Source organism: Capsicum annuum, unplaced genomic scaffold, assembly GCF_002878395.1.
Source record: "Capsicum annuum cultivar UCD-10X-F1 unplaced genomic scaffold, UCD10Xv1.1 ctg1715, whole genome shotgun sequence".
In the NCBI taxonomy this organism is placed as follows: domain Eukaryota; kingdom Viridiplantae; phylum Streptophyta; class Magnoliopsida; order Solanales; family Solanaceae; genus Capsicum; species Capsicum annuum.
In genome coordinates this window covers 699,173-719,801 of record NW_025822796.1, presented here as the reverse complement: position 1 = coordinate 719,801, position 20,629 = coordinate 699,173, and the positions used below count along the sequence as shown (strand labels likewise).

The window sequence follows — 20,629 nt, the reverse complement described above, 5'->3', positions numbered from 1 at the left end:
CTCAAGGAAAAAGTCTGGCTCGGGACAATAGTTCTTGAATTCCTCGAAATGATTGCTAAACACCTCAAAAGAATATGCCTTTACCGTGTGGTAGAATAGATAGAGGTAATCTCCACATTGGTGATTCACCCGAAGATTTTCACCTAGGTGCCTCATGCAATACCCGTGATGAGCATGCTTGTAAGCCCTTGCAATGCCGTTGGCAATGCTCTTGTGCTAATCGGAGATAAAATACAAATCTGGTCCATCGATCACTATAGACTTCAGTTTTTAAAAGAAGAACGTCCAAGACACATCATTCTCCTTGTCAATGATATAAAAGAAAATGGAATAAACATGGTTCTCCGTATTTTGTGCAACCGTGCTTATCAACACATCCTCGTACTTGCCGTGTAAATGAGTTTCGTTGACTTCAATAACCTTTCTCATATGGGCCAAAACCCTAATGTAAGCGTCAAAGGCTAAAACCTACAATCGTCCTTGTTTACAATGATGGAATAGGTAGAACCAACATTAAGAGTGTCGATCATGTAGGAAAAAATCGACAGGCAGGAATACCCATGCTTCAGTGTCCCTTGAACCATTTGCTCGGAGATCCCCCCCCCCCCCCCATCCAACATTTCCAGTAGGTTGGTGTACTGTTAAAATTCTTGAAGACGATCCTCCGAATCTCACTAGTGTTTGAACCCTTGCCTTCGCGATACATATTCACACAGACCGATGTAATGACTTTAGCCGTGATTTTCTTATGGCTACGCATGGCGTGTTCAACCCTACAAATGTGATTCCTGACGTATTTATAGATGAAAAAATTATCTGTGCATACATACTTTCTTACCCGCAATATCCACGCTCAACTAGGACAGATACATTTCACCTTAAAGTATTTACTACAACTCTTCAACATAGCATAATCAAAAGTATTTTTCACCGATGCTACATCCAATAATAATTTCGGCTCTTTTTTTCTACTAAACATTTGATCTACATGAAAATTAGTTCCATCGAAGAAGATGTTATTGGGTTGTGATCCCAATCCACACTTTTTTCTTATTTTTGAAGGAAATTAGAATCTTTCGATTCCATTGAATTATTTTTTGTATCCATTGGATGAACATCCAAACTCTCATCTTCAAATGAATCATGTTCTTCAATTATCGGGTGTTGTGGCGGGAATGTCAGAGGCCCCACGACAATATGTATCCTCAGTAATGGCCTAGAGCCATCGACAACAACATTCAATATGTATAAAGACACATGCCGATCATTCTTTATGAATGTGGGATGTATTTTCCCTCACCCATTCATCAAATAGCTAATCACAACGTTCTTTGGCTCGCAATCTAATTCTCCGCTCTTGATTACGCTTCGAACCATGTCATCGTATGAACCGTTTCGACGCAACGGGATGGACACTGTCTACTTGCTAGATGATTTTCAATTCTAACATTTGGGACCCTTCTCCCACACACCCATATAATTACCACCAACAATAATTACTTCAGCTACTGTCATTATAGACCACACTAATCGATAAATGATTAAGATATCGGTCTATAATGATCGATGACTGGTATGAAAACCTCTGTACAAAAAATGTTAATGAATGAATTTGGATATAATCGATGCCCTCCAAGCTCTGGGATGAAGAAATGTATGGGTATGACTTCTAAACTACTGAAATATATCTAATGACGAGGTATTGAGTGGATTTCGAAAGCTTTTCAAGATAGTAAAAATGATGAAAAATATTTTTTGCAAATCTTTTTTTCAAAAAAGATGGAACAACAATGTAGGCAATGACCAAGAATAGAGATTTTCAATTGTGACGAGCAAAATTTCATCGAAAAATCATCGGAATCGAAAAATATAACTAAAAAACGAGATCTCCTTTTGATGGCTTCTTGGATAATTTTGTAAATTAAAAATAGAAAAATATGAAAATTGGTGAAAAATATTAGATATTAGTTGGATGAGGTGGGGACTAAAGTATAAAGTTTAAAACTTGCGTGGTAGGTTTGTATGATCAAAGTGATGATGTCATATTAAAGGTGCGCATACACCTAATTTTTTAAAACTTGTTACTAAATATTTTATTAAGTTTTCGAAGTGTCTATTTTACAAATTCTCCAATATAGTGCAACTGTTTCTCAATATAGATCTTGTGAGGCATCATAACAAGAGAAAATTATGTGAAACAAAATCTGGTTTTACTATGGCAGAATTAAGTATAAACTAATGTCGTGACAATATATATAATTCATGTATGTTGCACCCAGCCTTCAAATGAAATACTCCCATCTTAGTTAACCAAAAAAATGAGTATCCTCGGGTAGATTTCCTGCATGGCGCAGTCCTAAGGTAAGTGAAACGTCACCAGCCACAGCGGTCCCAAATCTTATCATGGTAGATCCAATTTCAGAATTATTAGCCACATTTGTGGTCCCATATTCACCACCACCGGACACCGCTCCCCCGCGGGGCAACGTGTCGTCGGAATCTTGAATAGTTGGGAAATTGGTTGTTTGAGTTGGCATAGAGGAAGAAATATGGCTGTTCAGTGCAACAATTGAAGGGTCGTTTTCCGGGGCATTGCTTGGGGATTTTTCGTCTGAAGCAAATGTTTGTGTATTTGAATTGGTAATAATATTAGAGGTTGGTGTTTGTGCATTATTAGTACTGTTTTGGTTTTGCATGTCATCATCATCTTCTATAGCCTCTCGTTGATACATATCTTCTACCATGGGTTTCCACAACCGCACCCTCGCATTGATGAACCAATTTGCTACCTGCATATATAAGGCAACATTATATGCTACATGCAGTGATATAACTGCATTATTATGTCACCAGATCTATCAACTACTTGACTGTTCTGACCTCGAAAAATTATCTCTAAGCTTAACAATTATTTAGAGTCAACAAGAAAAAGTGGCAATGACACGTGTCACAATTTGACTGACAGCGTGTAATGCATTTAATTGATCTCAACAAAAAGTCCTTTGGCTCCTCTCCATTTTCATTTTCTCCAATTTTTCCAAAATATATGACATAGTTCAAATTAAATAGGTAAGATTTAATTATTTTAAAATAAATCTTTAACTATAATTTAGATAATAAATATATTATATATTTACTTTAACAATATATTGTCTTGTTCATAAAAATAACAACAAAAATCTTTTTTTCATAAATTTTTTTCCTATGCATGGTCCGTCTTTTAGTTTCTATTTAAATTAACCTTTTTTTTAATTGAATTGTAGGAACTTTCTCTTCAATAATTACTAGCTATTTTATTTTCTTTAAATAGACGAAATAAAATAGAAGAGTCGATAATTTTTCCTATTTTATTTCATCTATATTCCCTCTATTTTATTTCACCTATTTTAAAGAAAATAAAATAAACAATTGTTAAAGCAAAAGTTTCAAAAAATAAGGCAGTAAAAAAATTAAATTATAAGACGAGAACCGAGTATTTCTTTCATTTTCTCCCTATTTTATTTCACCTATTTTAAAGAAATTAAAATATCTAATTTTAAAGAAAAAGTTTCAAAAAAAAGGTGATAAAAAATTAATCTAAAATAGAAGAGTGATTATTTCTCCTTTTTTATTTCACCTATTTTTTATTTATTTTTTAAAAAGCTAATTGTTAAAGAAAAAGTTTCAAAAAAAAATAGATAATTAAAACATCAATTTACAAAGAAATTAAAAGATGAAACTCTTGTGTAGGAAAAGAAAAAGGAAGAGAAAATCTTTTGTTGCTTTATTTATGGACATGTTGCTAAGATTGTGGGATTACAATATTTTTTTAAACTAAATGTATAATGTATTTATTATCTAAACTATAGTTAGAAATTTACTTTAGAATAATTAAATCTTACCCTTTCAATTTGCACTATGTCATATGTCGTCAATCAAGATAGGGACTTTAGGGAAATGGAGAGAGTGAAAATTGAGAGGAGCCGAATCCAACAAAAAGTAGTCTAAGACAAGAGTAAGTTGTTTGGATAGTAAACACTCCTTGTTGGAATCGAAATTGAGAGGGCGTCATCCAAAAGCTAATAGTTGTAAATTATTTGAGATAATAAATGAGATGATAAAAAAAAACATACTAAAACATAATATTAGTGATATAATTCGATCAATTGGCCTACATAATAAAAAGCTAAATCAAGAAACAAAAAAACTAATTTAGAGAAAATTTCTCCCTAAATAAAACTTTTAAACGACTTTATTATGGATGTTATTGTGTTATGACTTGAAAAGAGAGGTCTTTTCTTTTATTTATAGAAGTACAAAACTTCTTCACAAGAAAGAATTAACTAATTATGAAAGAAATTATTTCCGACAAGGAAATCTTTTCTACTAAGAAAACCATTTCGAATTAAAACACAATTAAAAAATTCAAGTAAAGTAAAAAAAATTCAGGATAAATCCTAACACACCTAACTTGCAATCCGAAGATTATGAATTCGAGTCACTAAGAAAAACGAAAGGATGAAAGCTCCTTGGAAGGGGTAAAAAGAAAAAAAGGAAAAGGAAAAGAAGAGAAAAAGTAGTATAAGCACGATTTATAGAGGTGTATATTAGACAAAAGAAATTGTTCGGATAGTACACGCAACCTACACATCAACTTGTGGATTGTGCATTTGAATTTTCAAGAAAGAAAGGTGTGTACACACACATCCGGGAAAATGTTCCATCTGTAATTAGATGTTTCTAAAGGAGAGTAATAAGTATTTGATTATAGAATTAAGGCTAAACTATATTTAAGCCTTTAATGTTTGAGGTGTAAGCTTTATATATTAATGAGTACTGGCTCCGTCCATTCTCATTTACATGTCAATACTTTCTTTTTTGTTTGTTCAAATTAAGAATGACCCACTTTTAAATATTAAAGCAATAAATTAGCTCTACATTTTCGTTTCACCTTTCATCAGACAAATGTAATCAAATGTTGTAATAAGATTAAGCCAACAAAGTTTCAAAAGTCCGATAACCACAATAATAATATGACATGTTATAATATCACAAGTTTCAGAAAGTTTATTTCTGTCCTAAACTTTACACAAATTAAAATAATATCACATAAATTGGAACGAAAAGAGTATTATATTTTGATATCTTTAACCCTAAATATTGATTTTCCGAAATCAAACTGATATGTTGAAGACAAATTATCAGCTCAATCACATTGGAACACAATTGCATCAATTAATTTGGGATGCAGAAGGATCGAGCACTAATTTTCTATAGGCCCATGCATGCACTAGTCTCCTGTGTTAAACTTCTCGCGAATTAGGAACAGAGAGAATACAGTTTGATGTAGAAGATTCTGAAGTACTAAGATGACATGAAGAGCAGTGAATACATGTGGTCAACGGTCTTGTTTATTTTTTTTCCTTTCACTGGGAATAAGAGTGTAAATAATTGGGTTGGTTCGGGCTTTTTAAATATTAAATTAAATTATTTGTTTTGAGTTTTTAAATCAATATACCATTTGGTTTTTCAAAATTTTCAGTTTTCTCAATTTGTTTGGGTTTTTTCGTTAAAGTCTTCATACAAACATATACGTAATTAACTTGTGCTTTAAATATTTCTTTAGTCCTAGCAAGATACAACTTAGTTGTTCCTTAAGAAAATAACACAAAATATGATATGAGTTATGATTATAAAATATTCAACAAATAAAAATAATAAAATCGTATAAAATAAATATTGCATTTTAATAAGTTATAATAAAAATAATCATTAATTAAAACTATTAAGTCATGCCAAAATAAATTTAGTAAGTATTAATTACATAACTAAATATTAAATAAAAAAATAAATCTAAGTTATGTATTTATGTAAAACTAAAGAAAAGTTATTCAATACTATTATTATTTTTAGTATTTTAATTGAATATTTTTATTATTATTATTATTATTATTATTATTATTATTTTACACTCACTTTATTTCAAAATGAATAACTTACTTTTTTTTAGTCTGTTTTTAAAAAAAAAATGATTCTTCTCTTTTTCGGCAACACTTTAATTCTAATCTTTCATGTGGCATGTTTAAGTCCACAAAATTAAAAGACATTTTGATACATTTGACATAACGTTAATTTAAAATTATAAGATTTAAAAGTCTTTTTTATTTTTTAAACTTTGTGTAAAATTAAAACAAATCATTCTTTTTTAAGCAGAGATTACAGAGTATCAAATAATCGAAATTTCTAATAATAATGTAACTTTCAGATGACGTTTAAATGAATTACTTATCAAAAAATTATCGAGCAGTATCCATATCAAAGAACAATCGAGATGATTGAGTCAGTTTTGAAAAGTCTAAAGGGAAAAAGATAATGTGTAGCATTTTTAAAAATAAATAACTCAAATTTGATATTTTTTCAAAAAGTTATATATATTATTTCCACTTTTTAGCCATTTCCTAATTTAAGTCTATTTTGGTCTATACAATACACATTAATTTTCAACTTGGACCATTCGACCCTTTTTAAAATATTTTATTTTTTTCTATAAAATTTTTAACTAAAAAATATTCTATTTTTTTATTGTTTAGAAATAATAATTAAATATAATTATATAAAAATGATATAATTGTTATATAGAATATGTATCTAGATAAAATATATGTATAGAAATTGAGTTTTATCAAATATGTATATGTATAAAATATATATAAAAAATATATAGAAAGTGTATAAGAATTAAATAATTATTATATAAAATGTGTAAAAAAAATATAATTATTATATAAATTGTGTATCAAAACTATATACTTTTTGTATAGAATATCTGCGTTTAGCTCATTAGGCTGATATGCATGGCAATATGTATAGAAACTGTATAGAAGATGTGTAGAAACGATATAGAACAAGTCAGTAAATTGAAATGACTAGAAAATGAAATTTAAATTGCATAATCATTTTCGTAAAAATAGTTTAATTTGTAAAGTATCGTTTTTATCCTTTCCCAAATCTTAATTTGGTTATGTGCAATAAAGTTACTCAAAAAATGACGTGTTATACTCCAATTTCTTAAAAAGAACCGAAAAAATCATATTATTGACTCCCCGAGTTTATAACTATTTATTTTTCATGCAACTTAATTATGAATATCTTGAGAAAAAAGAGATGTGAAAGAGAAAGACATTTTACAGTAGACGGGGCCAAACCTGATTTCTGGAGAGACCAGTCTGTCGTGCTAACAGATGCTTATCTGCATCACTTGGATACCTGAGATATAAAAAAAGTTGAAAAAAAACAAAAAACAAACAGAAAAAATGAAACAGTAGTATAAGAGTCCCTAAAACTGTATAAAAGTTGGAAATGCTTCCTTATCCGTAGATGAGAATTCACACTTTTTGCTTTCTTTTTTGCTGTATGTATACATACTTATTGGCGTGAGGATCGAAAAAGGAAAGACCAATTTCAGCAGTACTGTAGTAGCTACTGCCAAAAGCAGAAAGTAAAGAGAGAAGACAACTCCAGCTCTGTCTGTTTTCTTAACATTCATTCATTAGACAGATGGATAGATTCTCATAAAAACTTGACACGCATTTGATGTATACATCAAACTAATATTTTTTACCATGGTTATGTAATTAAATTAAGTAAAATATATATTGATTAATCATGATTAAGTAACATGAACTTTAAATTCAAACACATGATACACATGTATTGGCTTGATGTATACACCGGATGCGTGTAAGTTTTACTCGATAGATTCTCTTGTTTTTTATCATCATTGTTAATTTGTTGCCATGCATATCAGCCTAATGAGCACTAGTTCGCCTTCCAAAAAAAAGTATCATCTATATATCTGTTGGCTACGATGTAGATTTGATGATTGACAAACTGACAAAGTAATATAAGACATGTCAGTCAAGCTGGTTCACAGACACACTGTCTCATGTAGCAGAAACTTGTAGCAAAATCATCGATGATTAAAGACAAGCGTGCAAAAATCAAGGAATTAAGGATCAGATGAATGGCTAATTCAGATAAACTCAAGGAAAATAAACATGTGCTGATTTAAGGAGTTGGAGTTTGACTACAACACTAAAGAGACAAGAGTTGGAATTGAAGAAGGGGTTTCACTTGAAGTAGAATTCTATGCAATGAGAGTTCTGATTAAAGAAGGAGTTTGAAATAAAGAATGACTCATTGGAGAGCTGTGCTTAAATAAAAGATGTATTATTCAGAATAACTTCCGTACTTACAGAGAGAGAAAAGGCTAAACACGAGCAAATTGAGAAAGTTCATAATTGAGAGAATTCTGACTGAAGATTCAAGTGCTGCCAGTACAAAGGAACAGATTGACGATAGTTCATGAGTCAGTTTAAATGTATTGTTCTTATTGAGTTGAATTTTATTGCTTTCCTTGATTGATTGTTTAGGAACAATACTGAGATGAGTTAACTTCAAGTTTGGGATAACTCGAAGTGGGTTCAACAGTCAAGGGTGATTGTTGAGTTATAGGAAATAAAGTTTATGATTCCTAGTTGTTGAGTTATAGGAATTAGAGTTTATGATTTCTAGTTATTGAGGTATAGGACTTAGAGTTTATAATTCCTAGTTGTTGGTTACAAGAGTTTTGTAATCAGTCGTTGTTAAGGCTCAGAGTTATTTAGTGAAGTTGGGGTTAAATCCTGTAGAGGTACAGGTCGTGATTTTTTACACCTTTTTGAGCCAGGTGTTTTTTACGTAAAAATCATTGTGTTCTTTACTTCCTGTTTTACTGCTTCCTTGGAACACGTCAGGCAACCCGTTTCATCCATAGGCAACTCTTATGTTAAAGTCACTGGTCAGTAAGGCACGTACTCTAACAAGTGGTATCAGAGAAAGGTTGTCTTAAAAAGGGCTAGCACCTAAGACAAAGATCAATATGATGAATTCCGTACCACCTACTGGTCACAGTGAAGGTCAATCCACTATTAGACCTTCAGTGTTTGATGGTTCTCACTTCATTTGGTGGAAAGCTAGGATGGAAACGTTCACTCAAGGAGAAGACTACGAGTTATGGGATAGGATCACTGATGGTCCTACTATTCCAATAAAGTTAGAAGATGGTGAATAGGTCAAGAAGGTAAGAACAAGAAGGTAAGAAGTGAGTTTACTGCAGATGACTTAGTGGCATTAAAGAAAAATACTAAGAACATCTTAGTCTGTGGACTAGGACTGATAGAATACAACAGTGTCAAACTGTACCACTGCTAAGCAAATTTGGAACACACTGGTCAATGCACATGAGGGTACCTCTCAGGTAAGAAAATTCATAATTGCTCTTCTCTTTACTGAATACGAAGCTTTTAAGATGAAGGAGAATGAAAACTTGCATGAAATGATGACAAGGCTTACTGACTTGACAAATGAGTTGACTTCTTTGAGAAAAGTCATCACCGTTGAAGAACAAGTTGAAAAGGTGTTGAGGGCGTTACCAAAATCAAAATGGAATGTTAAAGTGACTGCTATTAGGGAGGTAAATAAAGATCTCACAGGTATGACTCTAGATGAAATAGTAGGGAATCTGAGGACTTATGAAATGAAAATTGATGGAACTAAAGAGCTAGCAGTCCCTGAGGATACCTTAGCTCTGAAGGCATTTGACAGTGATAAAGAAATTGAACTTGATGAAAAATAAGTTGCTTTTATAGCTAAGAACTTCAGAAAATTCTTCAAAAAGAAGAAGGGAATAGGTAACAAGAAATGGTCCAATGACAATCCAAATGAATGCTACAAGCATGGTAAGACTAATCATCAGATCAGGAATTGTCATGTCTGGGAAATAGAATGGAGAAAGAAAAGGGTTGAAAAGGAATTGAAAGAAAAAAAAAAGGGAAGAATATGAAATGGTAGCAACTCGAGGATCTGACTCAGATGATGATGAAGTTGATGAAACCAAACTTATGGCTCTTGGAGATTCAAACTTAGAGGAAGAAGATGATGCTTCTGAGGTAAGTATACTTGAACTTAAAGAAAAGTTGCATTTGTTTTCTAAAACAAAACTTATTTCCTTAATGAGTGCTCTAATTGATGATTTTCAAGAATTAACTTCTGATAAGGATGAGTTATTCAACAATCTTGCAAGTCTCAAGTGTAATTTTATTGATCTAGAAACTTGTAAGAACATTGTTGAAAAGGAAAACTGCACTTTTAAGGAACAGATTAGCAGACTTGATTCATCAAATCTGACCCTCAAATTTGAAATCTTGAAACTGACTCTTTCTGAAAAAGGAAAAAAGGTCAAAAGTGAGGAACAAGAAAAAATTGTCAGAAGTGACTAAGATTAAACATGAATACTTTTGTGAAAAAAGAAAAGGTTAGTCAATTGAGTCAAAAAGTTTCTAAATTGAAACTTGATCTTGAAAGATCTAATAAATGGATACATTCTTCAAGAATTGTTCACAAGTTAGGTCAAATAACTCACAATGAAAAGGTTGGGTTGGGATTTTATAAAAGTTTTAATGCTATTAAAGATCTGTGTTATATTTGTAGTAACCGGGGGCATCCAACCACTGAATGTCAAGTTGCAGTAAAAAGCAAATCAAGAAGCATAAACCTAGGAAAAAAATCTGATTCCATGTTAGCACAAGCTAACAAGAAGGTCAACTCTGGTCAGAGAAACAAGTTACATAACATGTTGCCTCGATGGGCTAAAAGGAACCTCATACATCTTTTTTCTCATAAGAAAGGACCCAAGCTTATCTAGGTGCCTAAATTTAACTCCTAATTTATTTTGCAGATGAGAGTGAAAGGAGACAAGCAAAATTTATACATGGATAAAGTTTGCTCAAGGTATAAAACTGGAAACAAATAAAGTTTTTTTCATTCACTATATTTAAAAGGGAAATGGATCATTTGGAAATGGCAAAAAAAAGGATGGCAGTGAAACTGATGAGCATGCACAGAAACATGTTGTACCGCCTGGTTTAACTGTTGTACAGACTGAGGGCATATTGATAAGGGAAACAACAAATCAAGAAATTGATGCATCAATAACACCAACACAAGCTGATGATAATTTTGTTGGTAATTCATAAGAATTGATGTTGTCACAAGAATCTTGAGATATCTCATGGGAATCAATGGCTTGAGACTATGGTATTCAAATGAAAGTAATTTTACTCTTGAGGGTTATAAAAATGTTGACTATGTGGCATACTTAAATGACTGCAGAAGCACCAAAGGAACTAAGTAGAGAGCATTTTGAAAGGAATAGATTAGATTTGGGGATGATTAAAATTACATGAACTCCCCTCAATGATTGACTAGAATAACCATTTTTCTTTTAAATCTTATTAGCTAAAATTTTATTCGATTCAGTCTGGCACATTTACTTGTGTGTCCCAATTTCAGATTTTTGACTCTTCTAACCTAATTTTGAATTATATTGTGCAGAAAATAGGTACAAGCAAGCAATTGTGCCCACAGAGTTCCTCTTATAAGGTATGCTCTACACTGACATAAGCATAGGCTGTCTAAGTTGAAATAGTTGAGCACACATGTTCCATTCCTCACACTTCATCCTCCCCTTCTCCTATGATTCTGACGAATTGATTGACTAAATTTTCTTTGACTCTCTCTAAATGGTAGTGCACAAATGTGTTAATTCAACACCAGAAATTCCTTCTTCTTTCTCAACCAAAGTATTAGTTTTTGTATCATAAATTTGCCAAACTTGATCATCAATCACATCCAGCATATGTTTCTGAAGAATAAAAAGGGACATGCTTTCCTTTTTAGTTCCTAATTGGCTACTTTTTTGTGAATGTCTCAGTCCTAGTTTAGGTTTGATTTATAAAACAATAATGGATATTCTTAAGCAAATGAATCATGCTGCTATACCTGTTTCAATAAAGAGGGTTAACACTCATTTGAAAAATAAATTGATAATAAAGAAATGATTTAGCTGGAAAAAATCTAAACTAAAAATTGTACAACACAGTCATGAAGTGGAATAAGAGGTCCTTAAAGCTAGGATCAAGACTTTGAAGCTTGACCTTGATTGATAGAGGAATGAAAATGTTGAAGTCATTAATCAATTGACATAGTTGATATCATCTGTTTCACCTTTCTCATCAGCTCCTCACTATTTGTATCCTTAGATATGTCCCACTTTTATACTATATTCTTTTTTGATTAGTGCTCAGTTGTTTTGCTTTGTTCAGTACTAGCTTAGGTTTAATGCGAAACATGCTCTGTCAGTTAAATGGAATGGTTATCTTTGCTAAATTGAATCATATTTTTTCTCTTTTAATACATTACTATGTTGGCTAAAGTCTTTGTCGATTGTTTTGGTGATAGCCCCAGTAGCCATGAATAGCATAATAAATCACTTTGGCTAGTATATTATTGCATTAAAAATAGTTTTTCGATGATGCCAAAAGGGGAAAGATAAGAGGGGTGCAATATTTATAGCTCGTTGGCTAACTTGTTTCATTCTAGTGTTTTATACTTTAGTGCCTACAGGTGAAGATGTTTGAATGCCCAAAGAAAAGAGGTTTGTCATCATCAAAAAAGGGGAAATTTGTTGGGTATGATGTAGTTTTGATGATTGACAAACTGACAAAGTAATATGAAATATGTCAGTCAAGCTGGTTCACAGACACACTGTCTCATGTAGCTGAAACTTGTAGCAAAATCATCGATGATTAAAGACAAGCATGCAAAAATCAAAGAAGGACCAGATGGGTGGCTAATTCAGATAAACTCAAGGAAATAAATATGTGCTAATTTAAAGAGTTGGAGTTTGACTACAACACTAAGGAGGCAAGAGTTGGAGTTAAAGAAAGAGTCTCACTTGAAGTAGAATTCTATGCAATGAGAGTTCTGATTAAAGGAGGAGCTTGAAATAAAGAATGACTCTTTGGAGAGCTGTGCTTAAATAGAACATGTATTATTCAGAATAACTTCCATACTTACAGAGAGAAAAGGCTAAACACGAGCAAATTGAGAAGGTTCATAATTGAGAGAATTCTGACTGAAGATTCAAGTGCTGCCAGTACAAAGGAACAGATTAACGAATATATTTCACAAGACAGAACTTTACAGTTCATGAGTCAGTTTAAATGTATTGTTCTTATTGAGTTGTAATTTATTGCTTTCCTAGATTAATTATTTAGGAACAATATTGAGCTGAGTTAACTTCAAGTTTGGGATAACTCGAAGTGGGTTCAACAGTCAAGGGTGATTATTGAGTTATAGGAATTAGAGTTTATGATTCTTAGTTGTTGAGTTATAGGAATTAGAGTTTATAATTCCTAATTGTTGGTTACAAGAGTTTTGTAATCAGTCATTGTTGAGACTCAAAGTTATTTAGTGAAATTGGGGTTAAATCCTGTAGAGGTACAGGTCGTGATTTTTTACATTTTTTTGAGCCGGGTGTTTTCCCAGTAAAAATCATTGTGTTCTTTACTTGTTGTTTTACTGCTTCCTTGGAACACGTCAGGCAACTCGTTCCATCCATAGGCAACTTTTACGTTAAAGTCACTGGTCATTAGGGAACGTACTCTAACAATATCTATAGGAAAAGTCTTTCGAAAATATTCAACTTAACTTTCTATTTTATTTTTAATTACCATTTTTTTTGGACACGCAAATATTATGACATATTCCTATTTGATAATAGAAATTTCAAAAGCTTTATAACTACATGAAATATTAGTAACATATTTAAGATTAGAAATTTCATGAAGAAATGAATTATTTCCTTCTTAATTGAGGGAGCGTAAATTGTTTTGCATTGTTCACTTTTAAAAATTGACATAATTTATATTTGACGACTTTCTTTCTTTGATTTATTTATTTTATTATAATGAAATGATAGCGTATGTTGGTGACAAATTAAATTCTAGATACTTTTCAAATTCATGCTTAAGCCAGAAAGATGGCATTGAATTTCAAGAGGTAAAAGTGGTTGACAAAAAAGTAGTAAGAGGTAATTTTGCTCAATTCCCTGCACTGAGAAGAAAGGACTGAATAGCAGCAGTGCCTTTAAACACTGACAGCAAAGAGGGGGAAAAAGGAAATGTACCAGCGGCTACTCAGTATATATTGGAAATGTGTTTTAGATTAGACTAATAAAAGTTGATTGCACGAAAAAACATTCTGTCTTCATGATCATGGGATCTCCACTTTCCTCATTAACTTTTGGTCTTCCAGTAAATGTCTAAGATTTTCCTTTATAATAAAGGTGTACACTACTAGGACTTAAGGAGAAGTGTAAGCTAGAGTCGACAAAAGATTTGCAAGTCTTCTTCAGCAAAGAGATATATAGTCCCACTCAAAAAAATATATCTTTTATTTTTAAAAATAATTTAATTTTAAAATTTTTATTTTACACACTCTATCAATATAATATAGGATTAACTTTTTGTTACATGTTATTTGACTTTTTCTTTTAGGGTCTTAACGTTTTAACCAGGTGGCAAAAATTATACTCCATCGGTCCTATATTATGCGGTATCCTTCAATTTGACACAATATTTAAAAAAAAAATACTTTCGAGACTTGTGCTTTAAAACAATTTATAGATATTTGTATGTGTATAAATCATTTCATCAGTGGTAAAAAAAAAATAATTTAAAGTTAAATTACTTCTAATTATAACATTATTTTTGAGATGGACAAAAAAGGAATTGGTGTCAAATAAAATGGAATAGATGAAGTATTAATTTTACTAACCTAGCTGCAGTAACCATTTGTAAACATTGCCGGTACACATTACTTTCTTGTCTCAATTTATGTGTCAAAACATTCAAGAGTCATATTTCTTAATTTTGGTCATGGGATCTTTAAACATTTGTAAAATAAAATTTACATGTCTGAAAAATTATGTAAGATTTACTCTTACTCTCAAGTCTCAATAGTTAACAATCTAAAATATTTGAAAGACAAAAATTATGATTAAAGAAAAACTCATTTAACTCTCGAAATGTGCCACATAAATTAGAACGACAGGAGTATTATAGAGTAATTATATTGACTAAAATTTGTAAAATATAAAATAATGATTAGGATAAAAATTCTTTTATCTATAAAAATTAGTAGGAGAATGAGATGAAAGACGTACGGATGGAGAAAATGCTCGAAAAGCCAAGCTCTTAAAATGTTGACAGAACGTTCAGGCAATCCTCTTTGTGGTCTCCAAGCTTCTTGTTCCATCATTCCCATTTGTTGAAATGCCCTTTGTTGCCTCAAGCTTTGTTCCAACACTTTCAGTCTTGGTGTCTCTCCTTTGGTCAGTCCCGAAGTGCTTGCATCTTTTTCGCCCAGCAGTTCACAGCTCTGCTTCAATTGCGCGGCGATGCCACCTTTTAGACACTTGAAATGCCGTGACATGGCTTTCTGTGCGAGTGCTGTGTAAGGAACTGCAGCTCCAAAACCCATGACGAGGTCGAATGAGTTTACTACCATCTGCATTTGTTCGCAATAGTGGTTGTATCTTTTGTCTACCTGCAGCATGCCAAACAAGTAATCCTTCTAGAAAAATAAATCATGTTTTAATTTTGTGCAATTAAGAGTTTTATAGTGAGTGATGGAACCAAAATTTTCATTAGAAAAAGTCAAACTAAAAATTGTATAAAAATATGAAGAAATAAAAAAAAAATTAATATACAATATACATAAACACACATACCCTATATTAAACTATTTATATAGTTGTAAATGTGTAATTTTCAAACAAATGAATATCAATTGACTTTCTTGGGAAAAGGGAGAGTAGCTCGCCCCTACTGGCAATCTATACAATTTTTGTACTACTAGGTTAAGTTAACTGCAATAACAAATAATTTTATAACTATTTAATAATTCATTCGTTTCATAATAAATGAATTGTTGGATTTTGACATATAAATTAAGAAAAAAACATTAAAAACATAAATTTAATACAACTTTTTATTTTTACCCAAAAAAAAGAAAAAATTGATCTTGTAATCTCTTTTCAAAAGTTAATTGATTGTCAAATCATAAGGATAAATTTGAAAAAAAATTCAATGATTCACTTATTTTGAAATACCAATAAATACCCCAACAATTCACTTATTCCAAAACGGAGGAAGTAACATGGAAAATAAAGTAAATAACGTATTATTCTCTCAGTTTCAATTTGTTTTTGTCTTACCTTTTTTTATTCTTTATGAAAAAGAATACATCTTTCCTAATTTAACAACTCTTTAACTTCTAATTCTCACATGGCATGACATTTTGGTGTATTGTATATATATCGTTAGTTTAAAATTGTAAGATTCATAAATCTTGTTTATTTTAATAAATGACACTCATTGAGTCAAAGTATGGCACAAATTGGGAGGGAGTACTATATTACTAAATTTCACCATCAAGGTAAAGAAAAAGATGTTCAATTAGTTGAAAAGTATAAGGTGCAGCTAGGAAGTCAAATTTCCTCAACAAGAAAACTACTCCTGAAATTGTAACTCTACCTTCCACTCAAGAAAACAAGAATATCTTCATAGTAAATCAGATGCGATTGAAATAGTAAAGACAAGAAACAAAATAAAGGAAGAAAGATACATAATATATTCTAATAAAAGGGTTGCAAGAAAGCTGATATATAGTAGTACATTGATGCCAAATGATTGTTGTTGTGAAGAAGAACCTTCTATGTCTATTTTGTTTGCATGTGCCTTCGCTTAGCATTTTTTCAATACAACAATAATAAAAATATAATGTATCAATAAACAAAAAAAAAAGGTAAATCATATCCTCGCAGAAGGATTTTTAAGCATCACTTATTTTGTCGTGTATTGAAATATGATGGTCAAATAAACAAAGATAGATGTTATATTTATATTACATTTAAGAGTAATATCTATGACAGAAGATTAATGATTTAATTGGCTTGATGGTAGAGTGAGAGCTATCACTGTTTTTTTTGTACTCGATCTCACCAAAGCAAAATCTGATGCTATGCTTAACATCCCACCCGTTATATATTCCTTTGTTAGTCAATATGAAATCAAACTTAAAACCAACTCATGAATCTATGGATATTACAAAACCTATCGGCTATCTCTCTAGCCGGCTTTCTATATTCTCCTCTATAAAAGATTCCTCCAACTCCTAGAGTTTTCTATTCCTTCCCTTTCTTGTGGTTTGAATTTATAATTAACAACAAGGATTGGTCATTGACCCCGGAGGCAAATGTACATTTGAACCAGTAATTTCGACTCAAATTATGTGTATGTTAAAAAATTCACTAAATAACGATCATAATATATTTTGAGGCCCAGTAAATCCAATTGTATTTGAATTTTCAAACTTGAACGCATAATTTTTAAATCCTGGATTAATCGCTAATTAATCCTATAGAGAAATAAAGAGAGGGAGAGAGATTATACATGCCTCATCAAGCATGGATAAAAGTTTAAACTTCCTTCTCTGATGATCAAGTCTATCTGAAGCTGACAAATTAGGAGGGTTATCCTTAGAAGAAGATGGATTATTTTTGCTTCCACTAGGGTTAGAGGCTGATTTTGTGTTTTTATTCTTGGAAACTTTGTTTGTCTTCTTGAATAATTGACCTCTCCCAACACTACAACACTCTTCCAACAACTCTTGTGCTGCTTTGGCATACTTTGAATTCCTCAACACATTGACTAGTCCTAGTGATGACCCATAACCAATATGATGAAATTGACGATGATTTTGACTTTCTTGATTGTAAAACAACATTTCTCCTCCACCACTCATCCTTAATTCTTCAACCTTGTTTGCTTCCAAATGCTGCAAAGTGGATGACAAAGATAATGAAAGACCTTGCCCTTCAATTACATTTACTCCTCCAACTGAATTAGAAGTACTTGCTCCTCCACATATGAATTGACCGAAACGCCCTCCGGTCGCTGGACTAGGAAACCCTTGAAGATTTGAACTAGTAGGTTGTGAAGGAGATTGTGATGCTGACCTTGGATGTGGATTCATAAGAAAAAGTTGCATGGATTCCGCGTTATATGTTCTTGGTACTTGATTATGTTGACGCTGGTAATGAGCAGTTACACTATCATGGTTACTCAATACCTTCGCGTCCACATGATCTTTTGCATCCCCAAATGGTACCTGCAAACTTCCACCAACTACGACCACTTGTTGGTTAGCAAACCACTCATTTCCCAAGTTAGTGTTCGGAGGTTGTTCTTGATGACGATGTGGCACTTGATTCGGGTGCCTATAGTTATGAGACAATTGATTCTGCAACAACTCAGTTGCAGAACCGGCCGTGGCTGTTGTCTGAAAATTAAACATTTCAGACAACATTCCGTCTGTCTCATAAACTTGGATTCCACTTGATTCTCCTTCTTCTTCAACACCTACCAAGGACAGTGGCGACTCAAACCCTTCTACTCTTAATTTTTCTCGATGGATCTGGTGAGCGATGTGTTGTTGCTGCTGTTGTTCTTCGTCTTGAAGTCTCTCGAATCCACTCGAGAAACTAGCAAGACTTTGGTCATGATAATCTTGGGACATTGGATTATTCGAAGTATTGAATTCCTCCAACAATTGAACAGTTGAAGAGTGTAATCATCTCATTTAATAGTCCTCACTTCTTCCACCATCACAATAAGTTAACCTGCCTCCTTCTTTTGCTCCAATTTGCTGCTCAGTCTACCATGGATCGAGCATAATAAGATAGCAAAAATAAATAAACGTTTGTGATATTCGTCATAGATATACAACAAAGAGATCATGGATACAACTATAATTAGGAACAAAGAAAGTATAAAAAAGTGGAAAAGAGAAAGAATAAATCAAAGTAAAGACTTTTTTTTTTTTTTTTGAATTTGTTTCTTTATTTTTTTTTATTCAAAAAAGAAGTTGAGTTATATCCATATAAGCAGAATTATTACCTCATGGAATTGCAGGTCGGAAAAGGTTGCAAAGGCTCTCATCAGGTATCGTTTTCGCTTCTGTGGGATTTAAAAATGAACAATTTTTTTTTCTCTTTCTCTTTCTCTTTCGCTTCTGTGTTGTTTGTAAGGCTGTCGCTTTTTCACTTTCTTTCTCTATCTGTGTCCTTGTTACTCTTTGTATTTGAAGTGATTGTTGTCTCTGAAATTGCCTTCTCTAAAGAGAGTCCAATAAGTAACAATAATAAAGTGCACTTTTATAAAATACAATGATGATATACGTAATTTTTTTTTAATATAATCAGTGAATTTTTAGATGTAACATGTAATCATAAGTGGGTGCTTGTACATAAAAATTGTGATTTTTTGTTATGGAAAGTAACATTTGTTTTTTAAGTTGAAAATTTGAGTTGTGTTTGAACAAAAATATAAATTAAAATTGCTTTTATTTTTTTTTATTTTTTTTTGTAATTGGAGTAAAAATGATTTTTTTAGATTTTGAAAAATTGCAAGAATTCTATGTTCAAACAGTGTTCTGGGATAATATTTAAAAAAAAAGAAAAAAATGGACACTTAAAAGTATAACTTGCTTCAGTTTTCAAATCTTTAATTCCTCTTTATATGACTTGCAAAAGATGAGTCTTGGAGAAATCATAAAATTTCCTTATGATCTAATAGGTTATGAATTCAAGTTGTTGTTATTTAATAGCTTTTGCTTATATCGTGTAATTTCTTTAGTATCAATACAAATGTATAATTATCTTACTATAAACTACAAAAATTAAAATGATCTATGAAATAGAATTTTAGTGACAAATTCAAAATGCATAAACTGTAAATCTTAGTTGTCAACTTTACGTATAATCAATCTTTAAGATAGTTAGTAATATAAATCTCTCTTACTATGTGTGTTGTGGGATTAGAAGTCACAATTATGCCTAATGAAAATTGAAAATCACGCATCTCTGTGCCTCTGTCTTAGAGGAGCGAACACAAGAAAGAAATAGGGAGAGGAGAAAGGGAGAAAAGGTCGTTGTTCTTCTTGCTCACCTTCCCTTTCATTCAACTAATTACTTATCCTACTAACTTGCCCAAAAATAAAAAAATATTTATCCCACTAAATATTACTACTAACATTAGTTTATTTTTCTTCCTTTGTTTGACAAATGGACTTTAATAAGTCCAATTTTAGTGCAGGGAGGTAAGGTAGATAGCGTACCGGAATTTTAATGAGCCTTCAACATGATAGTACATTATTTATCCTCCTTTAGTCCTTTACTATACTAACATAGTAACATTTATAACTTAGATGCTGATAATTATGCTTACCGAAAAAATAAAATAAAAAGGAGAAGGAAAACGGTAAGCTATTTTCACAAAAAAAAAAAAAAAAAACGTGAGGAGAAATTCAAATAACCATTAGTTATTTCTCTATTTTGATATTCTATTTGACGGAATATGATTAAATATAATAGCTAATATGTCAATATGACTAGTTATGCGATCGATGTATGATCAAAAAAATTATATAAAATAATGTAATCAATAAAATAATAAATTATTGTGGTTCGGTTCTCTTTTGAACCCGCACATGGCGGGACCTAGTGTATTGGGCTGCATTTTAAAATGAAATCAACAAATCACGGAGCAGAAAATGACCAAGCTACAAATAATTTGTCCATCATCAAATTTTGTAGAGAGTACAGCTTATCTAGAGAATAATAAGAGATACTAGTTGGTAATTAATT

The 20,629-nt window shown here is 31.6% G+C and overlaps 1 protein-coding gene across 1 annotated transcript; it reads right to left on the bottom strand.

The window, feature by feature from the left end:
* Window positions 1-2,077: 2,077 nt before the first annotated feature.
* LOC124890408 (BEL1-like homeodomain protein 2) lies at window positions 2,078-19,116 on the bottom strand. The gene is made up of 5 exons (XM_047402252.1): window positions 18,882-19,116; window positions 17,380-18,639; window positions 15,086-15,468; window positions 7,185-7,245; window positions 2,078-2,789 (listed from the first exon to the last, which is right to left on the bottom strand). Exons 2-5 carry the CDS (start codon window positions 18,499-18,501, stop codon window positions 2,307-2,309), a joined length of 2,049 nt encoding a protein of 682 aa, XP_047258208.1. The 5' UTR covers window positions 18,502-18,639; window positions 18,882-19,116; the 3' UTR covers window positions 2,078-2,306.
* Between the last annotated feature and the right edge of the window lie 1,513 nt (window positions 19,117-20,629).

What these genes read in the sequence shown, in the direction of transcription:
- LOC124890408 (XM_047402252.1), bottom strand. Translation starts at nt 18,501, where the DNA reads ATGTCCCAAGATTATCATGACCAAAGTCTTGCTAGTTTCTCGAGTGGA. An exon ending in TTTTATCCATGCTTGATGAG is followed by an intron (nt 15,469 to 17,379) that starts GCATGTATAATC and finishes GGCATGCTGCAG; the next exon opens with GTAGACAAAAGATACAACCA. An exon ending in TTCGAGCATTTTCTCCATCC is followed by an intron (nt 7,246 to 15,085) that starts GTACGTCTTTCA and finishes TTTATATCTCAG; the next exon opens with GTATCCAAGTGATGCAGATA.